Here is a 10,048-nt window from a genome sequence, read left to right on the forward strand (position 1 = left end):
GTTTTGTTTCAGATTACCAATTGGATACGAAGGTGCTCACCGGATGCAAGTTTTTCGTAACCTATGTGTACTTTTGAGATATATGAACTTAGTAGTTAGAAATTAAATTAATGGTTTGAAACCTAATGTGTTTTCAAAATTACATAAGCTTTTCAAGTTCAGCATCAGTTTAAAATTCCAAGATTTATTGTAAGTACTTCACACCCATGCTTATTATTAAGTTCTTCAATTTTATTGGAATAACTTCTTTTTAATAACTTTTGAAGGTTATACCCATAAATGTAATATATCATTGGAGAAGGCGATAATTCTAATAAATCTAAACGAAAAATATGTTTCAAATGAAAAACTTATGTTTCGTTTACATTTATTAGTAGTATTATCTTCTTCAATGATATTTAAAAATGTCTTTAAAATTAATTAACTTAATACTCTCCATTCCCACCACTGACATCGTAATATTTTAACACTTGCTGATAACAAAATGATAAGCTTATCACATAACCCTGTTTACACGCCAAAAATATATCTACGTCAAAAGTGTTCTGCATAATTAGTTGACAAAATGGCTTTGAAATTGTGTGTTAATAACTTCCTCAAGTTAAATGGCTTTAAAAGCCAATTTCCTAGAGCCTTTTCTAAATACTATCCTATTGATGAAAGTATTTTTGGATTGACCAGTGAACAAGTTCAGGTTTGTATTTTTAATGTTTTTGGCTATATGTCATAATGGTTCATTCTATGTTTTTTTTCCATATTGGTTAATAATGCAATTCATAATAACATAAATAATATATTTATATTTTTTATGAATTCACATATAGACACTTTTGATACACATGCAGACACACCTCCTGTAAATCTTAACAAAACAACAATTAATTTATTAACAATATGATGCGTAAACTAGACACCATAATATTTAACTAGACAAACAAGTGCCCAACATATGTTCACAGTTGACATTTGTCCCATGAGAACGTTTTGCTTCTGCGACTCGTTCTTGAGTTCAACAGCTCGGCTGTGAAACAATTTACCGGCCTCTATGTTTCCTCCCTCCTACAACATGGATCTCTTCAAGATCCATGTTCTGATCTGTTCTCTTCAAGATCCATGTTCACTCATTCCTCTCATCGAAAAGGGAAATTATTTTCCTCAGGGCCTCCTGTGTGGAGTTAATGTAAAAATTAATAGTAAGTATTTATGTACCTCCACCTTTTATGATAAAAATGTATTTAGCAAATTAAAGTATTTTTGATTTTCAGCTGCGTCAAACGATCTTTGACTTTGCACAAAAAGAACTTGCGCCCAAAGCTCATGAAATAGATCGAACTAATGAATTCAAAGATTTTCGCACTTTTTGGAAGCAGCTTGGAAGTCTAGGAGCACTTGGTATGATAGTATATTTGAGTTTTTACCACAAGTAACCAAGGGCGGATCCAGCTTTGGCGCCAGGGGGGGGTCACGTAGTCGTGGTCAAGTTTTTTTTTTTTTTTAAGAAAGACAAACATTCCCGGGTTACGAATAACCCAACAATAACTCCTACCACCACCACAGAAAGCCGAAAATGCTTGCTTGTGTTGTGATGGAGGACTTAGGTCCGGTCAGTTACAGTTACAAGAAGTTATAATTTAATTTTGATAATAATATATACAAGTAAAAAGTAGGTATTGTTGGATATGGTAACACTAGGTATATCATTAAGATTGTCTTTTGCTCCGCAAGCCCGGGCGGCGTAGGCTCGTGTAATGTCAATTGTCAACCAATACAGTACAGATTACAATTATTAATCGTGTTCTTATTTCACCACAATATAACATGGTGTCAGGTGTGTCTTCAACATAGTATTGTGTGTAGGAATCTTGCAACTTTTTGAATTTCCTTTTCCTCGTTGTAGTTATTCGCCATCATATATAAAAGAAATGATTGCTTAAAACGTTTCCACTCGCCAACCATATCCGTAGCATTCTGCATTTGCAGAATTTGACTCGACATTATTATTGTAACACTTTGCTTGTCACGACAAAATAGACAAATAATAACAGCTTGTTGACCGTTATTTCTTTGCTTCCTGGTAAAGAATTTGAATCGTTCCACTGTAATATTCACTGTAGGTATGAAGTGTCTATCCAGTCTATCGAAGAGTAGAATAATGCCTTCCAGCGTGCTCTTCTCAATAGTGAGGCCGAATGAATTAAAAATTTGAACTCCTTTAGGACCAATCGTGTGCAGCAAATGTTATTAATAAATGTAAGTACTGTACTTCCATATTTAAGAGGAATATAAACGCTGGAAATATTTCGATTCTTGTGCTTTATAAATTTTAAAACCGAGCGCCTTGCACCGTCATATTTTGGCCTGATTTGCACGAGGCAAGTAATTTGAAATAAATATTGTTGCCATGACGCGGTGCTTGCAATACGTAAGAAGCGCCCAGCGAGATCTCCGTTCGCCGATGCTTCCATACGCATGTTAATACCTTGTTACCTGGTGGATGAATACCGTCCATTCTATTTTGCCAGCAGCGGCCGAGCCGGCAGCGTAGTCAATATTATCGACAATCCTCAAACTATGGGGAACGCTAATAAAAGTAAATATTTATAAAATTTGAATTGATTTTATTTATTTACAATCCAAACAAAAATATTCTGAAAGTGAATTATTAATAGGTACATATAAATATTAATAAAAAGAAACTTGATTAAGTTAAATATAATATGTATATATATTAACAAAATGTAACTAATACGTTCTTTTACAAAACTGTACTTTTATCAAATTTACATACACTTTATCAAATTTCCACATCTAAAATTTTTGTAAAATTTATTTACAAATAAATTTTTTGGAAACAAATCAACAAACCAATCTCAATATTAGAAATGATGATGGAACAACTCACAGCTAGGTTTAAATATATTCTACAATAGATGCATCAATTTATGGATACATACACTTAAAAAAAGGTTAAAATAAATAACTTGCATCTAGCTATTCTGAATTTATCCTAAAAGAGCATAATTAAAACAAATACAATAGATATCGCGGGTTCGAACCCCGGCAAACAAATCTCAGTATTAGACATTTTCAAGGAACAGCTCACAGCTACATATATTTAAAAATTATTCTTATAAAATATTAACTCTGATCTACCAATACTGAATTTAAGCATTATATTCGTCAACATAAAATTTCTCAAATGAAAATATTCTACATTAGATACATCAATTTATGGATACATAGACTTAAAAAAAACGGTGAAAATAAATAACTTGCATCTACCTATGCTGAATTTATTCCAAAAAGAGCATAATTAAAACGAATACAATATATATTATTTTAAAACAAAAAGTAAAATTTCGACGGCCTCCATGGTAGAGGGGAAAGGCTGCCAGCTAGCGATCCGGAGATCGCGGGTTCAAACCCGGCAAACATATATCAGTATTAGACATTATCAAGGAACTGCTCCCAGCTACATATATTAATAAAAAGAAACTTGATTAAGTGAAATATAATATATATATATACATTTTGTTAATATATATATATATATATTAACAAAATATAAACTAATACATACTTTTAAAAAACTAGGTATATGTATTTTTATCAAATTTACATACACCATACTAAAGGTTCCCATAAGGACGTCAACAACAGACGGCAACCGGCTTCGTATTCAAAATTTCAAATACGTAAATGTTAAAAACAGAAACATTAGGATTAGAAAGGATTGGACCGATAATAGGCCACATGCATCACATTTAAAAAAAAATCCGGTTTAGGCAAATATTCTAAGACGTTCCGTATTTTTTTTAATCGTATTTTTGAAACCCTGGTGATTTTTTTAAAATTTCAACTCGAAAAATCAGACCATTTTTTATAAACCGGAAAGATGGGACATAATTTTATATGTGCAAAAAAACGGTAATTAACTAGCCGAAAGTCATTTAAAAAAGAACGTTTTCCACACGAATGTCACAAAAATGGCATGAAATTGTACGGAGTTCTGTTCATAACATCTGTCAAAACACCGCCATCTTTAGCAAAAAGCATAAATATACCAAACCACCTACTCATGCAAAAAGTCAAATCAAAGGTTAAGTGGTTAAGTTCGCAGAGAACAAATAATAAATCTAGTGAACGTTAAACGTCAAATTCAAAAATTCGCCGGATATCAAAGTGTTGCCGTATAAAAAAAATAATCAGTGTGGAATTTTACAAAATTAAGGGAACATAATCGGAGACGGAACATTTTCATGTAAATCATTCAAAATCCATCATTAAAAATAATACTATGCATTTCTAAAAAAAATTACTAACGTTTTCGTAATCTTAGTAAAAAAATCTATCCACACTTTTAGCCTTCATTTTAATTGATTCTGAAGAATTTGTTACAAATATTAAAAATGTGTCCACTTCCGAAGTTATTAATTCATCATCTAGAAAAATAAAATCTGGTACTTACCGCTAAGTCCGCTAACTTTATAGTTATACACGGGTTACAAAGTTTTAAAATCGTTGAACGTAAAATATATTAATTGTAAGGTATTGTTTTATTAATCTAAAATATAAATAACTTGCATCCCTCGTGCGGCATAATTTTATTTTTTTTAAATTCAATTATAATTTCGCCGAAATAAATTAAAATGTTAGCCTTGGGCAAAACCTCGATGAACGAGGTTGTGTCTCGCCTTAAGAATTGCTTTAGGAAGTATAGGAAGGCTGGTAATTCGCGCGGGCGCGTTAGACCTGTCCAGACCTGTCAAAAAACTTCCGAAAGAATAAGTTCTGTAACTTACTAAAATTACGTTAAGTGACTTTTGGTGTCGTCTACATTGGGAATTTGGCCAAACTCGCCTTCAAGAGCGCTTTACAGGAAAAAAACTTACGAGTCTAACCCCAGCCTTAGAACATTAACAAATAACATTTGAGTTTAAACACACATACACTGGCATAATGAAGAAACTGATTAGATTACTTACCATTTCTTGTAATGAATTGAATTTGCGGCAACAATTTTTAAGAACACTATTACTTATATTGGAACTTATTTTTTTTAACTTAGTAAACAAATAAAAGTAAACACTTTATTAATAAAGTTTAGTCGTTCCGATTGAGGTTAGGTTTTGCTAGACGCTAGACGTTAGTCGAAACAAAGCGCGCGCAAGCGTCACACGTGGTTACACGAAATGTGTCATAATAATATGAAAGGTGGCGGCCGAAGCGCGCGCCGGTGGCGGTGCGCGGTGACGCGGTAACATTCGAATTTTCGATGCGTTCGTTCCCGAATAATGCGTTTGCCGTCAAACAAAGTATTATATTAAATTAATTAAATATTGAAAGTACTTAAATAAAATTTATATTGTGACAAAAAATATATAAAAACATTATGTTTAACAATTTTAATTAGTGGTCCACCTAGGTCCTGGATGGGCCCAGGACCTAGGTAGTCATGACCCCCCCTGGGCTGGGGCCCAGGGGGGGGGTCATGACCACCGTGACCCCCCCCCTGGATCCGCCACTGCAAGTAACCCAAGATAAATAGTTTGGAGATGTTTTATGTGAACAAAAATGTAATGATACATTTTGCCTGATTCAGGAATTACTGCAAATACCGATTATGGTGGCACCGGTGGACAGTATTTGGACCATGTTGTCATCCTTGAAGAAATTTCAAGGTAATCATTTTATTATTTGTTAAGGAATCTAACTTCACCTGCTGTCTCTCTTCCATAATGATCTGCAGATAATATTGTGACTGTTCATTTTTACTGATGTTTATATATTTTTAATAATTATTGTATGCATATTTTCCGTATTTTGCTTATTTTCCTATCAAACTTTTCCAGTTGTACCATTGTAACACTATGTCAGTGTTTGATACAGTTTATTATCTTTAGTATTTTTTTAATATCATTTATATAGGTGTACTGTACTCTACTTTTATTTGTTATTGTTACTATGTTCTTGTTTATGTACATTTTTAACCATTTCTATTTTACTGTGCTTACCTTTAAGTGTTCTACATCTGAAATCTAAGTAATTTGATGGCATACAACTTTTTATGGAGACAATGAAAAATATATGAATACCTAATTTCAAATAAAAAGTACTTATATTTATGTCATTGTTAGAGAGATCAATGATTAAGTGTTTTTTTTTATTAATTTCAGAGCACATGCTGGTATTGCACTATCATACGGAGCTCATTCAAATTTGTGCATAAATCAAATTAATCGAAATGGGAATGATGAACAAAAGTCTAAATATCTCCCTAAGGTATGTCCAAATACAAATAATTACTTTCAATGTGTACGAGTATGTGTGACGTCATACATACCTCGTTTTTGTCAGTTAACAGTAAGGTCAATCTCACTCGGGTCGATATGAAAACAAAAATAATCCAATTTAAATATTTAGCAAAATTTCCAAAAAAAACATGAATTCTTTAGAAATAATTTGTAAACCTCAGTGGTGAGCAAGTATACGCAGCGCAACTTGGCACAAAATTGTACGCATTATTAATACACGCAGCCGGCCAAACCGTGAGGTAGTGGTTTAAATGCTGACCAATCACAGGGCATTTGAGTGTCTCAGTTTTAATCGTGTTTAAATGAGGATTTCTTAATTCTACATGTAATAATATATAATAAATCTTATATGTTCAGAATCAGCGTTTGTTGATCTATATGAATATATTTTTTTTAAGCCGTAATATGTTTCAGTCAAGTTCCTTATTATTGGCCTTTGCCACTTTATATGCTTTACTATAACTATGTATATTGTAGTTGTGCAGTGGGGAACATGTCGGAGCACTGGCAATGTCTGAACCTGGCTCCGGAAGTGATGTGGTGTCCATGAAGCTACGGGCAGAAAAGAAAGGAGACCACTATGTACTTAATGGAAATAAGTTTTGGATTACAAATGCAACAGACGCAGATGTTCTTGTGGTAATTTTATGAGAATTCATTTAACATTTACATATATTTGGATGATACATGATGAGGAGGCATGGTGAATTGGATATAATATTTGACCCTTCTTTTCAAGGTTTATGCCAGGACAGATCCCAAGGCAGCAAAGCAACAACACGGCATCACAGCTTTTTTGATTGAAAAGGGTTTTAACGGATTTTCAGTTGCACAAAAACTAGACAAACTCGGAATGAGAGGATCAAGCACTGCTGAGCTTGTCTTCGAAGACTGCAAAGTAAGTACATATACATTCTTGTTTTTCATTACATACTTGTAATACAATTTAAAACATAGAATAAAATCTATTTGTTGCGTTTATTTCAGGTGCCTGCTGAAAATATTCTCGGAGCTGAGGGTACGGGGGTTTATGTGCTGATGTCTGGGCTGGATTTGGAGAGGTTGGTTTTAGCTGCAGGCCCCGTTGGAATCATGCAAGCGTGCGTAGATGTTGCTTTTGAATATGCCCATACTAGAAAACAATTTGGGAAACGAATTGGCGAATTCCAACTGATTCAGGTGAAATTTAATAATACATTATGGCAATTTATTCTTATTTATATCTTACCTACTCAAAATTTTCCTTCTAACCATTTTAGCTTTCCTTTAGGTTATTTTTTAACTCATTCATACATGGAAAATAACCACTTCAAAGGCTGCTAGCAAGTGGCCAATATTGCCAATGTTATTATTATTTTAAAATTTAAATTTTCTCCAAATGTGTGCATGTGCGCGCTCTAATGTTAATGGAGTGACAGAAGTCTTTCAGATATTTTGAAATCTATCAATAACATATCAACCCTACGGTGAAAATACTATGTGCAGGTGTCCAAATTTTAACCTGAAATATAATGGTGTTGGATCTATTATTATCATAGAAGGTGCCTTAGCAATTTAAAATATGTATATTATATAATACAAATGATAAATGGTGTACAGGGTAAAATGGCTGACATGTACACAACCCTGAGTGCCTGCAGGAGCTACCTGTACAGTGTGGCCAGATCCTGTGACGCCGGACATGTGAACAGCAAGGACTGTGCCGGGGTTATCCTGTATTGCGCAGAAAAGGCCACTCAAATGGCCCTCGATGCCATCCAGATTCTTGGTAAATGTTATTTTTATTCTGATTATTTGTGCAATCTAAAATTTATTGCTTTTAATTATTTACGGTTACGATTAAACTACTAAAATACTACCGACAACCAGTTTTGTAAAATTCCATGCTTACTTTTTAAAATTTTCTTTGTTTTAATTAATTTATATTTTAGGTGGAAATGGTTACATCAATGACTACCCAACTGGAAGACTCCTTCGAGATGCCAAGTTATATGAAATTGGAGCTGGTACATCTGAGATCCGCAGAATGCTTATTGGTCGAAAATTGAACAGCGAATATGCATAATTTGATAAATAAACTTTGACCATCGTACTTATTAAATTCTTATGTGCCGGTTCAGTGTTGTTATAGATAAGCCAGGGCTAGCAGGTTTATCCATACCTACGCTGTGGTAATAAGTCAAGTTTTCACTATTCCAACCTTGTTTTAATATTTACACCGCGATTATGTAAGTGGGTAAATCTTTTGATGGAAAGTTATGCAATTACTTGGCTAAGTTATTTAATCTGATCATAAACTTTAATTAAGTCAGAGTTGATGACCTAAATGTGGGCCTGATTGATTCTATAAAGTAAAATACTAACAAACAAATTAATAAAATGAATAATTTATTATTAAGTGTGAACTGCTTACTGCGGATTAAAACCAATGAATCCACCTACATTTCACCGTTTATTCCATGTTTTTAAGTTATATACAATCGCTCGAGTGGCTAAGGAAGGTTTTCACAGAAATTCAAATGTAACACTCTCATTAAATTGCCATTCAGCGCCATAATGTTTTTTGACAGTTGAAAGGTCCTCGTTTAATGCTGATTCTAAGGACGGGTTGTTTCAGAGAATTTGAACAATTCTTCAAATTTCAAAATTAATTTTAAAGTTCTGTGAAAGATTTTTTCAGGTTCTGTTATTACCACAGACATATGAATATTAATAGACTAGAACCTAAAGGTGAGGGGTAAAACCATCAGTTGCGGGACGCAGAGGGGAAAGCTGACTGTGATTCGTCAATAAATCAATCTGACAGTATATAGGCATCTCGCATTATAATATCACCATTTAGTTCTTAAAAGTAAAATCTGCTTTTGAATGAATAGACATTTTTACATGGGAGCGCAAATTACTCGCCACGTTATGAACAAATTTGCGAAGTCCAAATTCGCCAAAGTAAATTTCTTCTATTTTCAGAGTCGTAGTTAGTTTCAGAGTATTTAGTTAAGACACTTAAAAATGTTTCATAATTTACTTCCCAGTAAAAACGATTAGCACACTTGAGAATCGCTACATTCGACCAATGTTGGAGGGTTGTCACAACCGCTCTGTTCCTATTAATAATAAAATAATGAAATCTTTAAGAAAATATATAACATTTCACTTAAGAAGATAATAGAAATGTAAAACAACTAAAAAAACAAATGAAATTATATACACACAGCTTTTACCAGCGATTCCTAAGAGTATTTAGAGTAAAAATTTGGACATCATTTTGCCGTCCGATAACACTTTTTCAATTAAAAACAAAAAACATGATTTTCTATCACACATCGCCACTCGGTATAACCTAGCGCATTACGTGATATGCACTCCTTCTCGTTCCAGCAGTACCGTACATACGAAACAAGCGCGTACCTAACACGTGGTCCGTTGCGACGTGTGATAGTATGATCCAAAGATAATATATGATTGGTGGCGACGTGCGATAGAAAAATATAATATTTTTAATTTTAATAGATAAAAAAATATCATCGGACAGCAAAATGACACATACATTTTTCATTCCAAACATGCTCACTGTATCTACATTTTACTTCCAAACATAACAATTTTTCACAATTGATAACCAGCCATTTATCCTATATTAAGTGTTTGCTACGTAGAGTAGTTGCTATGGTTACCTGCTACGTGCAACCTACAATACTCACCAGACATTTCAGGTTATAATAATGAATGTGGAA

The 10,048-nt window shown here is 33.3% G+C and overlaps 1 protein-coding gene across 1 annotated transcript; it reads left to right on the forward strand.

Annotated features, from left to right (window-relative positions):
- The first annotated feature begins 520 nt into the window (after positions 1-520).
- LOC149426457 (isovaleryl-CoA dehydrogenase, mitochondrial) lies at positions 521-8,755 on the forward strand. The gene is made up of 9 exons (XM_089637029.1): positions 521-694; positions 1,266-1,392; positions 5,603-5,681; positions 6,177-6,282; positions 6,792-6,953; positions 7,054-7,212; positions 7,302-7,493; positions 7,914-8,082; positions 8,246-8,755. The coding sequence occupies exons 1-9, from the start codon at positions 566-568 to the stop codon at positions 8,377-8,379; spliced, it is 1,257 nt and encodes a 418-aa protein (XP_089493155.1). The 5' UTR covers positions 521-565; the 3' UTR covers positions 8,380-8,755.
- Positions 8,756-10,048: the final 1,293 nt, after the last annotated feature.

This window comes from Hesperophylax consimilis, chromosome 1 (assembly GCF_061612785.1).
Source record: "Hesperophylax consimilis isolate HC1 chromosome 1, BYU_Hcon_1.0, whole genome shotgun sequence".
Lineage (NCBI taxonomy): Eukaryota > Metazoa > Arthropoda > Insecta > Trichoptera > Limnephilidae > Hesperophylax > Hesperophylax consimilis.